Source organism: Balaenoptera musculus, chromosome 6 (assembly GCF_009873245.2).
Source record: "Balaenoptera musculus isolate JJ_BM4_2016_0621 chromosome 6, mBalMus1.pri.v3, whole genome shotgun sequence".
In the NCBI taxonomy this organism is placed as follows: domain Eukaryota; kingdom Metazoa; phylum Chordata; class Mammalia; order Artiodactyla; family Balaenopteridae; genus Balaenoptera; species Balaenoptera musculus.
The window spans coordinates 82,137,788-82,158,553 of NC_045790.1; the positions used below are offsets into that span (position 1 = coordinate 82,137,788).

The window sequence follows — 20,766 nt, forward strand, 5'->3', positions numbered from 1 at the left end:
AGTCTTGGCACTACCCCTTACTAGGCTGTGTGAACTCAAGTACATTTGTTTGTTTGGCCATGCCACACGGCTTACAGGATCTTAGTCCCCGACCAGGGATCGAACCTGTGCCCCCTGCAGTGGAAGTGCAGAGTCTTAACCACTGGACCGCCAGGGAATTCCCTCGAGTACATTTTTAAACCTGCTGTGCCTCCATTTCCTTGTCTGTAAAATGGGGTTGATGAATATTACCAGCCTTCTGAGGGAGTTATGAAGATTGAGTGAAGATATATATAAAGCACTTAAAACATCACCCGGGGCATCATGAATGCTATGTCAATATTAGCTATTATTACCCTTTCGGTCTCAACTGTACTGTCTCCTCTTTCAGGAAAGCCTTTCCTGTCTACATTGTTTAGGACATTCCATCCCTTCAACTCCCCCTTGGTTATTCTCCATCTCGGGAGCCTGTGTGTGTTCTTCAGAGCAATTCTTATTTTATCATTATGTCTTTATTTACACTGGCCTGTAAGCTCCATGAGGCAGGGACTCAGCTGCTTTTGCTTACACAGTTCCCCCAGCACGCAGCACAGGGCCTAGTGTACAGTAGGGCTCAGGAGAGAGGTGTTGAATGAATGAATGAGTTCAAATTAAATATATGCGTAATGGATCTTATAGGCTTTTTCCTTCAAATATAAGCTCCATGGGTACAAGCACCACATCTGTCTAGTTCATTGTTATATCCCTATACCTCAAAAAACCTAGCATGTAGTAGGCACCTAGTAAATATTTGTTGAATGAAAGCATTAATTCTAATTAATCAATTAATTCGGTAATTAATTGTTTGTTTTCCACCTCTTCCATTCTCCTCACCCCCAAGAATGTCGGCATGATGCGCCAAGGATCCCTGTCTATGGCATTTTTCTCTGTGTCCCTGTTGTATTAGCACAATGCTGCACAGAGTAGCTGCCTGATAAATAATAAAATGAAAGAGCAAGCAGGTGTGGGCATTTCAGGGAGGACTTCTAGCCATCCCAGCGCCTGGAATTGAAGCTCAGTCCAGATTTTACTGAAAACTTGGAAGGTCAGGGAAGCCCAGGAGACATCTGGATTACAGAGCTTTGGAAGAATTGTGTGGTCTGAGGCACCCTGGAGCTGGCGGCAGGGGAAGGGGCCCTTGACCGTAAGGGCTGGGTGTGCCTCGCTGAGAGCGTAGGCACAAGATGGTTTTAAGCAAGGTACTTGTACCATGAGGAGTGATTTCTGTGCAGCAGGTAAAGATAATAAAATCTCTGGATTTCATGGGGCCTTAAAACTCCCACTATCCCCCCTACACATTTGAAAAATGGGGAAACCAAGGCTGTGAGAGAGTCAGCAGCAGACCTGAGTGGACAGTTGGTGAGTCATTACTGGCATCTGCTCCCTTGTGTGCCCATCCCCCTCCCAGGGAAGGAGTTGGAGATGAGATGGGGGATGGGGAAGGGAATCTGGGCGATATATAAACCAGTCCTGCTGCCCCTTCGCAGAGTGCTGACCTGGCCCCGAGCCGGGAACAGCTCTCCAGACTCCCAGAGCCTGAGTGCCCTCGTGAAAAACCAGGCTGACCCAAGGAGGGTAGCTAGAATTTATTCTATTTTCATATTATGACAAGCCTAAAAGGTTTTTCATCATCATCATCATCACCACCACCAGCATCGTCATCATAAAATATTTACATGATGATTGTTGGAGTCCATGTATATTGAATAAGTACAGTCTCAGCAGAGAGTGTGGGAAAGGAGACCTTCCAGCTCTAACAGGCAGACACAGGGCCGTTCAGTCCAGCTCTACTGAGCACTTGCCCCACGCTGGGCCTAGAGAGAGCCTAGGCTGAGGGGAAATAGCATTTCAGGCACTACAAAACCCAGCAGGATGTGGTAAGAGCCATAAACTGGTGCAAAGTCCTGAGGAATTTGGATTTTCCCTCACTCTCATTCAAGTGGGGGAATCAGAATAAAGTTCCATGCAGGGTATTTTCATTATACAGATTTGGCTGCATGTGCTGAAGAAACAAGTAAAATAAGAGAGACTTAAAATGGAAGTTTAGTTTTCTTTCACTTAGTAGAGCTGCAGGGTTAGGCATTCCAGGGCTTGTAAGACATCTTCCTTGGCATTAGGAATCAAGACCCTTTCCAGTTTTTCATTCTGCCATCCTTGTAATATATTCTTGTCCTCATGGTCCATCTGGCTGCTGAGGCTCCAGTCATCACACCCACATCCCAACTAGTAAGATGAAGGAAGGGAAGACGTCTGAGTCCCTCTTATAGTGTCTTAGAGTCACCACCCTCATGGAGGCACCTGCTGCAGGAGCATAATAAACCATAGGTCTTAAATATTTACTGAATGTTCATCATAGTTACTGCATCAGTCATTTTCACAGTTCATTTTCCTTTTAGCCATTTCGTTTTCTTTTTAGCCATTTTGATTTGCTGTTTTCCACATGCACCTCTGGTGAAGGTTATGATACATTTTCTCCCAGATGACTTTGCTGACTGTTTTGCTTGTATAGTAATTGATCTTTGGTGTAAACAATTTATTTATTTATTTATTTATTTATTTATTTATTTATTTTTATAAATTTATTTGTTTATTTTTTGGCTGCGTTGGGTCTTCGTTGCTGCACATGGGCTTTTTCTAGTTGTGGCAAGCAGGGGCTACTCTTCGTTGCAGTGCACGGGCTTCTCATTGCAGTGGCTTCTCTTGTTGCGGAGCACGGGCTCTAGGCGCGCAGGCTTCAGTAGTTGTGGCACACGGGCTCAGTCGTTGTGGCTCGCAGGCTCTAGAGCGCAGGCTCAGTAGTTGTGGCGCATGGGCTTAGTTGCTCCACGGCATGTGGGATCTTCACGGACCAGGGCTTGAACCCATGTCCCCTGCACTGGCAGGCGGATTCTTAACCACTGTGCCACCAGGGAAGCTCCTGTAAACAATTTAAATAACAAAACAAAGTAATACTCTCTGCTGAGAGGTAGGCACTGATCCCATTTTAGTGAATATCCTTCTGAACATTGCTCTTCCCACCCCTCCCCACCTCTGGTCCAAGTCACTGTCATCTCTCATGTGGACTTTTGAAGGAGCCTCCTAACCATCTCCTGGCTTCCATCCTGGCCCCACTTCAGGCTATTCTCAATCAGTAGCCAAAATGAGCAGGTTTTTAAAAATTGAAGTAAAATTCACATAACATAAAGTTAACTATTTTCAAGTGAACGATTCAGTGGCATTTAGTACACACACAATGTGGTGCAACTACCATCTCTATCTAGATCCAAAACATTTTCATCATTCCAAAATAAAACCCTGTACCCAATAAGCAGTTACTCCCCATGCCCCTCGCTCCCGACCCCTGGCAACCACCAATCTGTTTCTGTGGATTTACCTATTCTGGATATCTCCTATAAATTAAATCATACAATATGTGACTTTGTGCGTCTGGCTTCTTTCACTTAGAATATTATTTTCGAGACTCATTCATTCCCTTTTATTACTGAATAATATTCCACTATTTGTCCATTGACGAACATTTTGGTTGTTTCCACTTTTTGGCTGTTGTGATTAGTGGTGCTGTGAACATTCCTATACAAGTATTTGTCCGGGTAACTTTTGGGTATATACCTAGGAGTGGAATTGCTGGATCATATGGTAATTCTGTGTTTAATTTTTTGAAGAACTGCCAAACAGTTTTCCCAAGCAACTGCACCATTTTACATTCCCATCAGCAATATATGAGGGTTCCAATTTCTCCACATCCTTGCCAACATTTGTTATTTTCCATTTTGGTTTTTGGTTTTTATTATAGCCATTATCATGGTTGTGAAGTGGTATCTCATTGTGGTTTTGATTTGCATTTGTCTAATGACCAATGATGTTGAGGATCTTGTCATGTGCTTGGCCATCTGTACCGTTGACTCTCCATATCCGCAGGTTCCATATCCGCGGATTCACCCAACTGTGGATCAAAAATATTCAGAAAAATTCCACACAGTTTAAAAAGGCAGAACTTGAATTTGCCACGCACTGGCAACTATTTACATAGCATTCACATTGTATTAGGTATTATACGTAACCTAGAGATGATCTAAAGTATACAGGAGGATGTGTGTAGGTTATATGCAAATACTATACCATTTTGTATAAGGGACTTGAGCATCCAATCCCTCTCAGATACCTAGAGGCAATTGTATATCCTCTTTGGAGAAATGTCTATAAGTCCCTTGCCCATTTTTAAATTGGGTTGTTTTTCTTTTTGTTGTTGAGTTGTAAAAGTTCTTTATATATTCCGAATGCTAGACCCTGTCAGATATATGATTTGTAAATATTTTCTCCTCTTCTGTATGTTATCTTTCCACTTTCTTGATAATGTCCTTTGATACACAAAAGTTTTATTTTGGTTAAGTTCAATTGATCTATTTTTCTTTAGTTGCTTATTCTTTTGTTGTCATATCTAGGAATACTTTGCCAAATCTAAGGTCATAAAGATTTACGCTATGTTTTCTTCCAGGAATTTTATAGTTTTAGCTATTATATTTAAATCATTGATCCATTTCCAGTTGGTTTTTGTGTATGGTATGAGATAGGGGTCCAGCTTTATCTTTCTGCTTGTGGATATCCAGTTGTCCCAGCACCACTTCTTGAAGAAACTATTCTTTCCCCATTCAGTGGACTTGGCACCCTTGTCAAAAATCAATTTGCCATAGGTGTATGGGTTCATTTCTGGACTCTCAATTCTATTCCATTTTTTTATATGTCTATCCTTATGTCAGTGTCACACTGTTTAACTTTGTAGTAAGTTTTGAAATCAGGAAGTCTGAGTCCTCCCACTTTGTTCTTTATCAAGATTGTTTTGGTTATTTGGAGCCCCTTACAATTCCATATGAATTTGAGAACTGGCTTTTCCATTTCCAAAAACAAAGGAGGAGGGCCATTAGAATTTTGATAAGGATGGCATTGAATCTGTAGATTGCTTTGGGCAATATTGCCGTTTTAATATTGTCTTCCAATCCATGAACTTGGGATATCTTTCTGTTTATTTAGGTCTTCTTTCATTTCTTTCAACAATGTTTTATATGTTCCATGCACAAGTATTTCACCTCCTTGGTTAAATTTATTCCTACGTATTTTATTCTTTTGGATTGTATTGTAGATGAAATTGTTTTCCTAGTTTCCCTTTCAGATTGTTATTTGCTGGTGTACACCACTTATTTGTATATGTTAATCTTGTACCCTGTTTTATTGTGTGTATGTGGAACATTTTCTGCATATAACATCATGTCATCTGTGAACAGAGATCATTTTACTTCTTCCTTTCCAGTCTGGATGCCATGTATTTCTTTTTCTTGTCCATTTGCTCTGACTAGAACTTTCAATACACAGTTGGGTAGGAGCAATGAAAGCAGGCATCCTTGTCTTGTCGCTGGTCTGAGGGGCTCATTTCCTCACTCTGTCAGGGCCCAGCTCACAGGTCATCTTCCCTGACCATGCTACCCAAAATAGCAGAGCCCACCTCACCCACACCCCAGCCTGGAACTTCCTAGTCTTTTGCTTGGCTTTATTTTCCTTTGTGATTCCTAGTACTATCTGGCATCTTTACATGTTTGTTTATTATCTGTCTTCTTTCACTAAACTGTATACTGTTCACTGCTGTCCCCCTAGCGCCAAGAAAGGTGCTGGGCACATAGGAAGTATTCAGTAAATATGTGTTGCATGGATAAATATATATTGATATATGTGCAGTTTTTCATAAATGGAATTAAATAATTCATGGTATTTTGTAAACTTGCTTTTTCACACAAGGTTTTGTCTTGGGCATTTTCCTTTCTTAGTAAGCAGAGATCTCCACCATCCTTTATAATAATAACTGCTAGAACGCCATCGTATGGATGCCCCATAATTGCTTTAACAATCCCTCTTGGTGCACACTGCAGCGACCGACCATCCTCTTTGCTCTTTGCTCTCTCGTTCAGTTATGAGTCTGACACTGTAAAAATATAGTGTCCCAAGAGACATTATATTTTCTCCCTATGCCTCTTTTAATAATCTGAGTGTATTTTATTTATTTGGCTTAGAAATGTTTCTAAATTTTTCTCTCATACCAGAATGCTTGTTTAGAGTATTCCAGACCCTGGCATTTTATTATATTTTTTTATTATATTTTTCTTTTGTATTTTTTCCTACTTACAGATTGTTAAAATTAATAACCAATGTTTTCAGTAGTGAAAACTACTACTACTACTACTACTAGTAGTGACTGCAGTAGGAGCAGTCTCCTTTGACCAAGTTATAAAGTTCTTCTTTTCAAACGTGAAGCGTGCTTTGTTGGAGATCTCTGATTCCCTTTCCTTGGACAAGTTTGGCACCGGGTCCCCAGAGGGAGAAGTTTTAATGGAATCTCGGCATCGAGGGATCCACAGGGCTTTGGGACGGTCCACCCAGGGCCCCAGTGCAGCTGCACTCCCTGTAATGGGCACCCCGTGTGTTTTCAGGAAAAGTCTGGGTCCCCAAGCAGAAGCCGATGGACCCCGTGCTGGAAAGTGTGACACTGGAGCCGGAGCTGGAGGAGGCCCTGGCAAATGCCTCGGATGCGGAACTCTGTGACATCGCAGGTAAGAGGCGTTCCTGATGCTTCCCCACGTCCTCCAAAAGCGTTTGACCCACGTCTGCAGGCGAGCCTTGGATGGTTTATTTCAACATAAACACCCTCTCTGTTTCTAGCAAGGACTAGAGGAGGTAGAACTCTGTTATCAAAAACCGAAATGAGTAAAATGGAGATAAAACCAAAACCCTTCCCACCACGGAGCCAGCTGTTGCTGCCATGGGACCCCATCCCAGAGGGATGTGCAAGGCAGCCTGGGCCCTTCACCAGCCATGGCATCAAATCCTGCTCAGGCCGCCTGGGAAGAGACGATAGAGGGGGGCAGACAGAGGGCTGCCGGCATCTCAGGTCCAGGAGGCTCACAGAGGGCTGGAGCAAGTCATTTGATTTTACCATTTTGCACAGCTTGGAGAGCCGGGCTTTGAGGCGATCACCCCATATCTCATATTTGTACAACACCCTCCATCTTCATGTGTGTTTCCATGTGATCTTCACAAACAGCCCCTAAAACTCCAGAAGGTGGCCTGATATCCAGAGCTTTTTGCCACCTGCTCTTTTCCCCTTTTTACTGTCTGGTCCCTGTCCCACTCGCCCATGTCCCTTCCCCCCGGGGTGTCAGGCTCTGGCCACAGTGTGCCCACCATCATGCTGTGCTCCCTGGCCCAGTGAGGTAGCTGGTCTTTTTCTTCTGCAGTCTTGGGGGCTACTAACCCTCACCCAGATGATGACAGGAGTGTGGATGGGGTAGGGAGAGACTCAAGGCAAGTGGGAAGGGGAGAGGAAAGACAGGGTCAACTGTGAGGTCAAGGGAGGAGCCCAGACCTGGCTCCAGAGACTAAGTGGACGTTGGTGCCATTAATGAAGCTGTGTTAGTCTGCTCAGGCCGCCCTAACGAAATACCACAGGCTGGTGGCTTAAATAACAGAAATGTATTTTCTCAATAGTTCTGGAGGTTAGATGTCCAAGATCAAGGTGTCCACAGTATTGGTTTCCTCTGAGACCTCTCTCCTTGATTCCAGATGACCGTATCTCATGGTGTCCCTCTGTGCATGTGTCGCCTTGTGTCCCTTTGTATGTCCTAATCTCCTTCTTGTTAAGTACACCAGACAGATTGGATTAGGACCCACCCTAACAGGCTCATTGACACTTAATCACTTCTTTAAAGACCTTATCTCCGAATATAGTTACAAATTCTAAGGTACTAGAAATTACTTTATTCAACATATTGGAGGGACAAATCAGGACAAAATCAACAATTTTGGAGGGACACAATTCAACCATAACAGTGGGGGAGGAGCGGGTGTAGGGGAAATATGGAGTTCAGTTTGGGACCTTTAGAGTTCAGGGTGCCTGTGGGCCACTCAATCAAGGGCAATTGTACATGAAAGGCTTTTTTAAAAAATTTATTTATTTATTTATTTATTTAGGCTGTGTTGGGTCTTTGTTGCTGCGCGCGGGCTTTCTCTGGTTGCGGCGAGCGGGGGCTACTCTTCGTTGCAGTGCTCGGGCTTCTCACTGCGGTGGCTTCTCTTGTTGCAGAGCACAGGCTCTAGGCACGTGGGCTTCAGTAGTTGTGGCACGCGGGCTTCAGTAGTTGTGGCTCGCGGGCTCTAGAGTGCAGGCTCGGTAGCTGTGGTGCACGGGTTTAGTTACTCCACAGCATGTGGGATCTTCCCGAACCGGGGATTGAACCCGTGTCCCCTGCATTGGCAGGTGGATTCTTAACCACTGCGCCACCAGGGAAGTCCCTACATGAAAGTCTTGAGTTCTGCAAAGGGTCCACACTGGAGATACAGAGGTGGGTGTCATTAGCATCATCAAGTTCCAGGCAGAGGGCCTGGCAGTAGTGGGCACCCAGGGCTCTGGAGGCAAGGGCCCTGGCCGAGGTAGAAGCCTTTGGGAGAGGAGTGAAAATGGGGTGAACATAGCCACAGTGGAGGCCAGGTAGCCACAAACGGGCTGGGAACCAACGGCCAAATCAAGATGGGCAGAGCCTAACGCAAGAGCTAGGGAGACAGAATGAGGGTTCAGGGCTGGCCGGGAGACTCAGAGGTGAAGCCAGAGGCCAGGTGAGCCCGCCAGTGCCAGGGAACTCAGCCGGCCGCAGTGTCTTCTGCTTCTCACATCCTCCTGCTTCTCGTGGGTGTTGTGCACCAGTCCTGATGACATTCTTAGGAAAGAGGAGGAAGGGGCACCAAAGCCAGGTTGCAGGGCCTAAGGAGTGAAACAGGAGAGCCAATGTATAGACCCTCGGTCCAGACAACCCTTTCCTAAGGAGGCAGAACATTTGGGAAAGGACAAAGGGCAGTGGCTTAAAGGGTGTCAGGGCTGAGAGAGAAAGGTGTTCATTTTCACTATGAAGTACATAGCAGTGAGGAGGTCACGTGGATGGAAATGGAGCACTTAGCTCAGGATACTCAACTGGTTTGCTTGTCAGAAACCACACAAGTTGCATTAGATCCACATTAGGCTCGGGTATTTTGACGGAACCGTCTCCCTGATGCGGGGTCCCCTTGAGTCCCGGTTAATCTGTGCAGCTGGGCGGTGGGTGAGTGAATGGTTGTCCAGCATCTCCACACTGACTCACCCCAAGGGCTGTTTTTATCCTGGTCCTTCTCCTCCGATCACCCTCCATGACGTCACTCCCCTTGTTAGGCAGCTCAGAGGGATTATCAAATGACTCTGCTGTCAGTGCCAAAATAGAGCTGCAATGTTGTGCTAAATTTCTGGGTTGATATCTTGAAACTATTCCTCTTTATTTTTATTGGCGTGACCAATTATTAGTATCTGTTCATGATACCATACGCTTCCGCTGTCCGGAAAGGAGAGGGGTGCTGCAAGGCGACACCACTGTTCACTGGCTAACCTTGGACACGTGTCGTTGTTTGTCAGCTGTTTGCAAGGTGGCAGTGGAAGGAGGCGCGGAACATTTGTTGACCACCTATGTCCCAGCTGCTGTGGGAGTTGCTTTCCATACCTTGCTGCATTTATTGACCACAGCAGTCCTATGAAGTGAGTTTATTGATGTCCCCATTTTTCAGAGAGGGGAAGTCGGCACAGTGAGGTTATCCCTGCCCACGGGGTTTGAACCCAGGCAGCTTGGTCCCACTCACAGCATCACCACCCAGTACAACCTGGATTAAGCCCTCCAGGGTAGGGGAATGGAAACAGGGTGGTGAGAGGGGGTGCAATGGCAGAGTCTCACGGAGTCGGCCTGGGGAGGATGGGGCCGAATTAGGAAAGGCTCCGGATGTCGCACAAAAGCATTGACACCCGGGCCTGGGAGAGTGTTGGAAGAGGCCGGATGAAAGCAGGGGCTTGGGCAGAGAGGCGGTGGTGTTCGGAGGACGAGGGGATGTAGGAGGCAGGCCCCAGGTAAGGCCAAGGGCTGAGGTGGACCGCGTCTGTAACGTGGCTCCGAGAGACCAGCTGTTCCTAGAGCTGGGTCAGAGGCCAAGAGGCTGAGATGACGAGACGACGCCAGGCTTTCTGGCCTGAGGCATCAGAAAACAGAGCTGGGTGCCTGCAGGGATGCAAGGAGTGAGTCAGTTTAAGAGATGGAGGCGCTGGAGGCAGGACATCTTGTCGGAGTGCTGGGTGTGTTGGGGGGAGTAGCTGGAGCCCCGAGTGGATGACTCATTAGGGAAAGCAGAGGAGGATGCGCTGGGCACAGGGTCTTCAGGTCATCTCTGCTCCCCACAGCTCAACTCCCAGGCAGAGCATTTCCAGTAACTAAGCCTCCGACTGCTCTGGACCAATCGTAAGGAAGCAGCCAGGTTCCTGCCCTCGAGGAGCCGAGGTTAAACAAACACTGAGGCCAACGTGGAAGGACAAGTGGGAGTGAGTGTTGTAGGGAGAAAGGGCCGAGTGAGGTGGTGGGGCTGCAAGATGAGGGTGGGGACCGAAGCTGAGCCGAAAGGAGGAAGAGTAAAGGTGAACTAGGCGGGGAGACGCATCCTAGCGGAAGAGGGTTTGAGCCCTGGTCCAGGAAGATCCCACATGCCGCGGAGCAACTAAGCCCGTGTGCCACAACTACTGAGCCTGCGCTCTGGAGCCCGCGAGCCACAACGACTGAGCCCATGTACCACAACTACTGAAGCCTGCGTGCCTAGAACCTGTGCTCCACGAGAGAAGCCACTGCAATGAGAAACCCACGTACCACTACGAAGAGTAGCCCCCGGTCGCCACAACTAGAGAAAGCCCGCACGCAGCAACGAAGACCCAATGCAGCCAAAAATAAATAAATGAAAATAAATAAATTTATTTTTTAAAAAAAGAATGAAGCAGCAAGCAATGTTGATGTGCTCTTTTTCTCTATCACTCACTCCTGGTGACATGGAGTGTGCAAAACCAAAAAAGGATAAAGTCACGATTTGGTGCTTCGGGCGGGAGAGGAAATACTGGCTTCAGAGCCACCAAGCATTCTGCTCAGCAGTGGAGATTTAGCTTGGCCTCTCCCCTTCCTCCTTCCCTCCCTTTATCCCTCCCTCCTTCCCTCCTTCCTTCTTAGAACTCTAACCTCCTCTGAACTGCAAAGTCGTTTTATTTCTTCTTAGGGCTGCTATTGACATACATTACCTCCTAGAATATACTGTTATCTGTCCTTAGAATTCTGAAGTTGAGGGTAAGTTTTAGAACTTTAGACCTGTTGGTGACCTAGTGTGTAGCGGTGTGGGTGGGGACACTAACTTAGAAGCCAGGAGGGTCCTCACCGAACGGTCTCTGACCAACCATTTCCCTCTTGAGCCTGCTGGAAAAGTGGGGACCGACAGTAACTGCCCTGGATGCTTGCTGTAAAAATCAAACAGCGTAAGAAGATGAGAAATTGCCATGTGGCTATTAAGTCCCATGTGAAGGTAAGAGGTCAGCCTTCAAACATAGTCCATTTTACAGGTGAGAACACCGAGGACCCAAAAGTAGAAGTGACCTGGACAGGGTTACCCAGCAAATTGGTACCAAGGCCCAGACTGGAGCCCAGGTCTCCTTCCTCTGTCCCCCAGCACTTCCTTGTAACCTTCCTGCCTCTGCCTTCTCTTTCTGGACCATTACAAGAAGCTATTGTCCAAGCACAAAATGCATTTTCCATTTTCCACCTCTCTATACACTCTAAGCAAGACCAGCCAGCCATATGAGGTTACATCTTTCCTATGATTCCCAGCAACCTTTCCAAACTGTTTTTCCAAACTAGAATCCCAGCAGCAGCCCAGAACCACCACCAAAGCCGCTCTCTGTATGGGAGCTGGAAGAGCCAGCTCCAGAAGGTGACTCCAGGTGATCTGATTCACCTGCTGCTGACTCAGGCTTCAGCTCCCTCTGCCCACAGAAGTGCAGCCTAAATTAAAGCCCAGAGAGCTCAAAACAGTGCAGATGCCTCTCTCCCTACCAGTTCTCCTTAGCGATGAGCAGGCAAGTCTAATTTTAGCAGAGAAGACTCTTAGAATGTGAGAAACAGAAGGTACTTTGAGATCATCTTGTCTTGTGGTTCGTAGCTCCCACTAAGCATAAAAAATCATCCAAGGAGATTAAAAATACATCTCCAGAGATTCGAATCAGTTTGTCCAGGAGGAGCACTGGTATTGTCGTAAAGCTCCCGGGTAATTTGTATATGCAGCCATGATTGAGAACCAGTGGTCTGGTCTCACCCCTCATTGTACAGAGGAGGCTGAAGCCCAGAGAGGGGAGGGGACTTACCCAAGGTCACACAGCATCAGGGGCAGAGTCAGGGCTGGAACTTGGTTCTCTTGAGTCTTCACTAAAGGCTCGCTGTTGTCTCTCTAACTAGAAATTGTGTCTAATGAAATGGCCAGGGGAATTTTTTTAAATGAGCAGATGTTTACCAAATACCATCTTCTGGAAGAGGTAGAAGAGAGATAATATTCTTCCCTGACCTCCGGAAGCCCACAGTCCAGTAGGGGAAGCATGCATGTACCCAGAAAGCTCTAACACTGTGTTGACTATGTACTGTGATAAGGACACCAGGTGCTGTGAAAGAGCTACAGAGAGAGAAGGTAGAATCCAGGAGGACTCCCTGGGGGAGGAAGCATTATTCCAAACTTAAAGGATGGGGAGGTAGAGTTGTTAGATCAAATATAGTATGCTCAGTTGGATCTGAATTTCAGATAAATGATTAATAAGTTTCTAATATAAGAAGGTCTCAAATACTGAATGGGATGTACTTTTACTGGAACATTTTTCATTGTTTATCTGAAATTACAGTTTAACTGGGTATCCTGTATTTTTATTTGCTAAATCTCAAAACTCTCCTGGGGGGCATTTCAGCAGTGGGCAGTGCAGATGGAGAGAGGATTGCCAGCAGACAGGCAGCATTGGCAGAAGCAGGAGCATCTGCTGAGCAGCGACCATTTGTGTTGCCGGAGCAGAAGGGGCGTGGGCAAGGGACAAGGCTATTGAAGCAGGGCCAGCCCCAGGGAGGGCCAGTGAAGCCAGGCTCTGGAGTCACAAGGCACCGTCCTCCCAGGCGGATGCTGCACCAGCCTCATGGTCCTGCACGCCCATCCCTCCCCTCTAGTCAGTGCTCCACATTCAGCCTGAGTAACAGTCACAGAACTTGAGTCAGACCATCTCACTCCCTGCTCAGGCCACACCTAGAAAAAGACATCTGAGCTCCTTACCTGGACCTAGAAGACCCTGTAGGATGTGACCTTGCCTATTTGAATACAATCTACTCCAAAGGGTTGTTGTGAAGATTAAGGGGGATGGCATTAGGCAGTGTTCTCAACCTCGGCTGCCCAGTGAAACCACCTGGGGAGCTTTAAAAAAGGCAGATGCCCGGCCCCAGCCCAGGGATTGGGGTTTAATTGGTCTGGGGGAGTCCTGGGCATCAGGAGTTTCAAAAGATTCCCAGTGATTCCGATGCACAACCAGACTGAGTGTCACTGATGTACAGTGTACTCTCTAGCCCGACATAAGCATTTGGTGAGGACCTGTTGCCCTCTGCCACATGTCCAACTTCATCTCTATCCATCTTCAGCTTCCCCCTCCCTCCCTGGCCTTCCACTCCCCAAGCCTAGGGCTTCCCACCCGCCATCCCTCTGCCCAGAATGTTCTACCTCCTTTCTCTTAACTTGGCCAACATCTATATTCATCTCTCTCATCCCAAGTTTCTCTGTTCTCTTCTCCCAGAGCACACTGAACTTTTTCTTTACAACACTTAGCATACTCTGCACTTACGTTTTTAATTGTGTGGGTACCTGCTTAGTTTCTCATTCCCAGCAGACTGTAACCTACGTGGCAGAGCCCCTGTCTTTCATGTTCCTCACCGTCCCCACCCCCCTGGAGCTGGACACATGATGCTGGCACTCGGTAAATGTCGAACAAATGAACGGATGAAAGAATGACTGATCACGGGGGGATGTGGTTAGGTTTGCCTTTCCAGAGAGATCTTTCTGGCTGCTCTGTGCTGAATGCTGGTGGGGGAAGATAGGAAGAGACTGAGGCCAGAGTACCAGTGATTCCACAGCTGTGGTAATACAGGCGAGAACTGATAGGGCCTTAACCAGGACAGAGGTGATGGAGTGGGAGGTGGGACAGATGAGAGGCTCTGTATAGGAGGGTGAGGATTTAGGGGAAGGGGTGCCATGTGACTGAGGGTCTACGCCGAGGGACAGGCAGGATGACCAGATGGAACGTGAGCCAAAGGAAGAGGCTGTTGTCGGGAAAGAGGAGTTCCGTTTTGGCCAAGTTGGGTTGGACGTGCCAGTGGGACATCAGAGAGACATCTAGGAATCTGAGGCCAGGGACAGAGAAACCTAGGCTGGGGATGGAGATTCGAGAGTCACGTCAATAGAGGCAAGAGTAAAAACCAAACAAAATTTAAAAGTTTACATGCAAGTGTTTCTTGCCATTTCTGTGAACAAAACTTCCTGGGGCATGGAATGTCCGTGCCCAGAAGGCTCTCTGTCTGAGAGGCGCGTCATGGGCCCTTCGTGTCCCCGCAGCTATCCTGGGCATGCACACGCTCATGAGCAACCAGCAGTACTACCAGGCCTTGGGCAGCAGCTCCATCGTGAACAAGGAGGGACTCAACAGTGAGTACGGGCACCCCTCCCTGCCCCCAGCGAGGGCACCTTGGAAGTGAGGGGTCCTCCCACGTCTCGCTGCCTCTGCCCGCTCTCTGGCTCACTGCAGAAGATTTCGAATTCTATAAAGCCAAATCTATCCACTTTTTCCTTTTACTCTCCTGGGATTTTGTGACTTATTTACGAAGACCCTCCCCGTCCCAGTATTAACAAAACATCCTCCTGTATTTTCTTCTGTAAGTCTTAGAGGTTTACTTCTTATATTCAACTTCTTAATCCTCCTAGAGTTCATGTTTGTGTGTGGTGTGAGATGAGATTGAACTTTCATTTTTTTAAATCAATATCCTGTTGTCCGAACACCACCCTTTGTAAAGTTCATCCTTTCACCTCTGGTTTGGGACTCCACCTTGATCATAAATGTCCATGTATCCACATGGGTCTGTCTCCGGATGCCTCTCCTGCTCCACGAGTCTCCTTGTCCTTTCCTGTGCCAATATTGCATTGTCTGAATCGCTTCACTGCATTGTTCCAAGCTGGCATTTTGGCCCCAAAGAGAAACGAGGGCACCCAACGCGCAATTATCCCTCCCTCTGGAAGGCCTACACATTTCTTTCCCATCCAGCCTTCATTTTACCCTCACAAGAGCCCACTGGGTAGAACGACTGTTCACATTCTGCAGATGAGGACACCGAGGTTCAGACAGTTTAGCGCATTCACCCAGTTGTTGCAGGACGGCAGAGGCGGAGTCCAAGTAGGGCCCAGACTCCCGGCCCCGCCCACTGCCCGCCCCCATCCCCCATAGCCCCTGAGATGCCCGGCCTTCCGTGTCCCTGAGCTCTGCTGCCGCTTCCTTCCGGTGTCCTTATGTCGAGGGAGAGTGACGCCCCGTCTCTGTGAGCCACCTGCCTGTTGTCGGTCACTCTAGGTGTGATCAAACCTACACAATACAAGCCTGTGCCTGATGAAGAACCAAATGCAACAGACTTGGAGGAAACGCTGGAGCGGATAAAGAGCAACGACCCAAAACTTGAAGAGGTCAACCTCAACAACATCCGGGTGAGGTTAACCCCTATCACTCCACTTGCCCTGCTGGGGGGAGGTGGCGAAGCCATGTCTAGTGCCACCCAGACCCAGACGACCCGGGCCTGGCTGTGCGGAGACAGCAGGGTCCTGCTTGGACTCTGGGTGCTTCTGGATCAGGAATAGAGACAGAAGCTTTCGGAGGGAGGATAGTGTAAACCAGCACAGCCCATGGTCCTGGTTTCTTTCGGGGACTGACATCAGACCCAGATGTTCACCACAGGCCATCCCAGCTTCGGCTCTGCAAACCCGCCACCTTATTCAAAACACTGAGAGCTTCTCTGAGATAAAATCGTGAGTCAGACACATATGGCTGCATGGGATCCCGAGGCTGGAAAAGCCCGGGGCCCACCAGGTTCATGGGGTAACCCAAGCCCGGGGAGGGACCTAGCCCTGAACCAGTGTAGCATGCACATATTCAGCCTCATTCTGCAACCTTAGAAGGGAACTGTCAGCCCAAATGTCCAAAGACATATTCCAAGCCGTCGGCCCACATCTCTCCGGACCTTTCCTGTGTGACCACTAAGGGCAGAGGGGGGACGGATGGACAGGCTGCAGGAGGAATTCAGAAGCAGGCCCAGCTGCCTGCCCACCTGCTCAGCCCAGGGGCCAGAGGGATTAGTTCTCGGGGGGTGTGGATGTAAGATAAGCAGTGGGCCCCTCTCTCCCCGGCTCCCCTTTCCTTTCTTCTCCACTTTCTTTTAAGTGGCTGCCAGCCCCACGGCACAATCAGATCGGAAACCTGCGCCCGCAGTGTTCTCCTGCACCTGGCCTTCCCATGCTCTGCTCCCACAGGGGCTAAAGTGACGCTCTGAAATGAGAGATCCGTTCAAACACAGCCAGGCTCTCTCTCTCGGGCGCCTCCGCTGTCTGCCATGTGCACAGTGGGAGATGCTGGCACAATTCAGAGCCGTGCACCCTGGCAGTGCGTACCAGGAGGCGTGGGGGTGTGGAACCTGGCCACGGCCCTGTGTCTTCACCGTGAGGCCTCAGGCAAGGGCTCGGCCCTCTCCAGGCCTCAGTTTCCCCTCTGCACGTGAGGCAGTTGGACTAGATCAGTGGTTTTCACTTGAGGAGATTAAAAAATAAATAAATGCCAATGCCTGGTCCCTCTCCCCAGAGAGTTTGATCTTATTGGTCCGGGGCAGGCCTGAGCATCAGCACTTTGTGAAAGTTCCCCCGGCACCTCTGATGTGTGGCAGGCTGAGATCCTCTGGGACATACGTCTCTTAAAGATCACCTAGGGCCATGCCACACCTTAGTTTTCCAGAAACAAACCCAGAGAGGAGCAGAGGCTTCCCCAGAGTCACACAGCAAGTCAGAAACATTGCCAGTGCTGGGGCGGAGGCCAAGCCCCTGCCCTCTCCCACGCCCCCAGACCTGAGCTCTCACCACAACACTCTTCTGCATCCTTTGCCTTGATGTATTCCTTCTCCTCCGGTCTCCGCATGTACAAAGAGAAAATTACAGGTCCTATCTGAAATTTTCAGGGAGGATTTTCTCAATCTGTTTACCCGAAAGTTCTCCTCCAATCTCAGCCATTTGGGGCAAAGCAGGAACCCTTTGCCCATTCAGCTTTTTGGTCAGAGACTTGCAGGGAATCAGGTTGCATGTGTGAGAGAGCTGCTGCCCCATCTCTCTGCCCTACCCACCCCTGACAGGGGCTGCTGGTCACTGCCTGCCTTTCTCTCTGCAGAATATCCCCATACCCACTCTCAAGGTGTATGCAGAAGCCCTGAAAGAGAACTCGTATGTGAAGAAGTTCAGCATCGTGGGGACACGGAGCAATGACCCCGTGGCATTTGTATGTACCTTTCTGATCTGCTGCATTGAGAGTGGGAGGCATAGAAACAGGAAGGTTGACGTTTGTAGCCTCAGGACTGGCCATGTGCCACTGATGAAGAACCCTGTGTGGTGTGGTGTGGTGTGATGTGGTGAAAGGCACTGGGCTAGGAGCCAGGAGAGGACATGGACAGAACAGCCATTACCCAGGCACCATCTGTACATTATCCTAGTTAATCTCCATAACCACCCCTGATCCCAGAGGTGCAGGGCTCCCCACTTTACGGATGAAGAACCTGAGGTAAAGGGAGCTCAGGCAACTTGCTTTGTCCAAAGTTGCACAGCAAGTGAGAGGTGGAGCTGAGATTTAAAAGCAAGTCAAATGTACCCTAAAGCCGGCTCTCTCACCACTCAGCATGTCATGAGTAGACAAGGGCCTGCCCCTCCCTGGTCCTCAGTTTCTCCATATCTAAAAATTATTGTCTTCATCAGTGGTTCCCAACGACCAATTTTATTTGTTTTTTACCTATGTCTTTTTTTTTTTTTTTAATATTTAGGTAATTATCATTATCCCCATTTTTTTTTTTTTTTTAAATGAAAGCTTCTTTCTTTCTTTCTTTCTTTATTTTTATGGCTGTGTTGGGTCTTTGTTTCTGTGCGAGGGCTTTCTCTAGTTGCGGCAAGTGGGGGCCACTCTTCATCGCGGTGCGCGGGCCTCTCACTGTCGCGGCCTCTCTTGTTGCGGAGCACAGGCTCCAGACGCGCAGGCTCAGTGATTGTGGCTCACGGGCCTAGTTGCTCCGCGGCATGTGGGATCCTCCCAGACCAGGGCTCGAACCCGTGTCCCCTGCATTGGCAGGTAGATTCTCAACCACTGCGCCACCAGGGAAGCCCCCCTATGTCTTAAAGATATTGCTGATTAGATTAAATTGTACTTATTATAAAGTAGCCATAATTTGTTTTTAGAAAAAAAAAAAAATTCAACACATATTTATGAAGTCTCTCTGTGCCCAGCAGTGAATTAGGCTCTGAGAATACAACTGTGACCAAGACAGTCATAGCTTCCAGTTTCATGAACATAATGGTCCATCCAGCCATGCAGACAGCTAAAGGATAACAGTACAGTGTGACTACTACAATACTAATAGCAGGTAAAAAGGTATAGGAATTAGCTTACCAGGCATGGTAATTAACCATTTAGTAGCAATCAGTTTGTTGATATCCACGAAATAACTTGCTGGGATTTCGATTGAGATTGCATTGAATCTATATCAAAATGGGAAGAACTGATATCTTGACAATACTGAGTTTTCTTGTACATGAACATGGAATATACTTCCATTTATTTAGTTCGTTTTTTATTTCATACATCAGAGTTCTGTAGTTGTGCTCATATAGATCTTGTACATATTTTGTTAGCTTTATACCTAAGTATTTCATTGTTTGGGGTGCTAATAATAATGGTATTGTGTTTTTTTTAATTATTATTATTTATGTTTGGCTGCATTGGGTCTTCGTTGCTGTGTGAGGGCTTTCTCTAGTTGCGGCGATCAGGGGCTACTCTTTGTTGCGGTGCGCGGGCTTCTCATTGCGGTGGCTTCTCTTGTTGCCGAGCACAGGCTCTAGGCACACGGGCTTCAGTAGTTGTGGCACGTGGGCTCAGTAGTTGTGGCTCACGGGCTCTAGAGCGCAGGCTAGGTAGTTGTGGTGCACAGGCTTAGTTGCTCCATGGCATGTGGGATCTTCCCGGGTCAGGGCTCGAACCCATGTCCCCTGCAGTGGCAGGTGGGTTCTTAACCACTGTGCCACCAGGGAAGTCCCTAACTGTAGATTTTTTTGTAGATATTCTTTATCAATTTACGGAAATTGCCCTCTATTCCTAGTTTACTGAGAGTTTTTATCATGCATGGATGTTGGATGTTGTCAAATGCTTTTTTTTCATCTATCAAAATGACTATTTTACTTTTTTAGCTTGTTGATGTGATGAATTATATTAATTGATTTTCCAGTGTTGAACCAGCCTTGTATACCTGGGATAAATCCCACTTGGTCATAGTTCAAAATACTTTTTAATTTATCTTGAGATTTCTTCTTTGACCCATGTGTTATTTAGAAGTGTATTGTTTAATCTCCATGTATTTGGGAATTTTCTAGTTATCTTTCTGTTATTCACTTCTTGTTTGATTCCATTGTGGTCTGAGAGCAGATATTGTATGATTTCTATTTTTTAAATTTGTTAGGATGTGTTTTACGGCCCACAATGTGGTCTGTCTTGGTGAATGTTCCATGTGCACACAAGAAGAATGTGTATTCTGCTATTGTTGGATGAGATAGTCTATAGATACCAATTATATCTAGTCGATTGACAGTGTCGTTGAGTTCAGTTATGTCTTTCCTGATCTTTGGCCTGCTGGATCTGTCCGTATCCATAGAGGGGTATTGAAGTCTCCAACTATGATAGTGGATTCATCTATCTCTCTTTGCAACTCTTAGTTTTTGCCTCATATAGTTTGATGCTCTGTCATAAGGCACATACTCATTAAGGATTGTTATGTCTTCTTGGATAATTGACCCCTTTATCGTTATATACCACCCTTCTTTATCCCTAATAACTTTCCTTGCTTTGAAGTCCATTTATAGCCATCAATTATTTTCTGATTTTTAAAATACATAGGACATTTCCTTTGACGTTTTTGAAGTGATGGAAATGGCTCATAGTCTCTTACTGCTGCCAGTGGAGAACCTCTAGATAGATGTCCCCTGACCTCAGGACATCTTGGTAGATCCTGAGTTTGCCCACAGAGAAACAGCTGGCAAAGCCACATGCCCTGTCCACTGCTATGTCATGGATCAGAAACCACGCCCATGCATGCTGGCACTCAGCTCAGCTCCACGAATGTTTATGGGGAATTGACCCTGTGCCAGGCCAACAGCTGATGTCAGCCCCTTCACACCAGGATACCCATTGTTGAAGATGAAAATACTTCCAGAACAATTGGTAAATAGGCTTCCAGAGCTCTGCTAGTGCCCCAGCTCTTCTCCTGCCCGTTCCTCCAGTCTGATCCAGCAAACAAAGAGTTGACACCTGGCATGACAGTGCCTCCAGGACCAGCTCAGCCACTAGTATGTCTACTTGGATTGGCCTGGTGCACTTACATACTGGTTGTTAAATTTTTTGATTATCAGGCCAGGCCTTTCCTGGGGAGTAAGAAGGATGCTGTGGAGCGGGCACCCCTCAGGAGGGTCCAACCTACTCAGGGT

The 20,766-nt window shown here is 47.3% G+C and overlaps 1 protein-coding gene across 6 annotated transcripts in view; it reads left to right on the forward strand.

Annotated features, from left to right (window-relative positions):
• Positions 1-20,766, forward strand: part of TMOD1 (tropomodulin 1) — a 102,996-nt gene that overhangs the window by 39,550 nt on the left and 42,680 nt on the right. For all 6 annotated transcript variants that reach the window (XM_036854384.1, XM_036854383.1, XM_036854386.1 and 3 more), the window contains exons 4-7: positions 6,495-6,614; positions 14,563-14,652; positions 15,569-15,699; positions 17,420-17,527. In XM_036854384.1, coding sequence (XP_036710279.1) covers positions 6,495-6,614; positions 14,563-14,652; positions 15,569-15,699; positions 17,420-17,527 — 449 coding nt within the window. The remainder of the gene's footprint in view (positions 1-6,494; positions 6,615-14,562; positions 14,653-15,568; positions 15,700-17,419; positions 17,528-20,766) is intronic.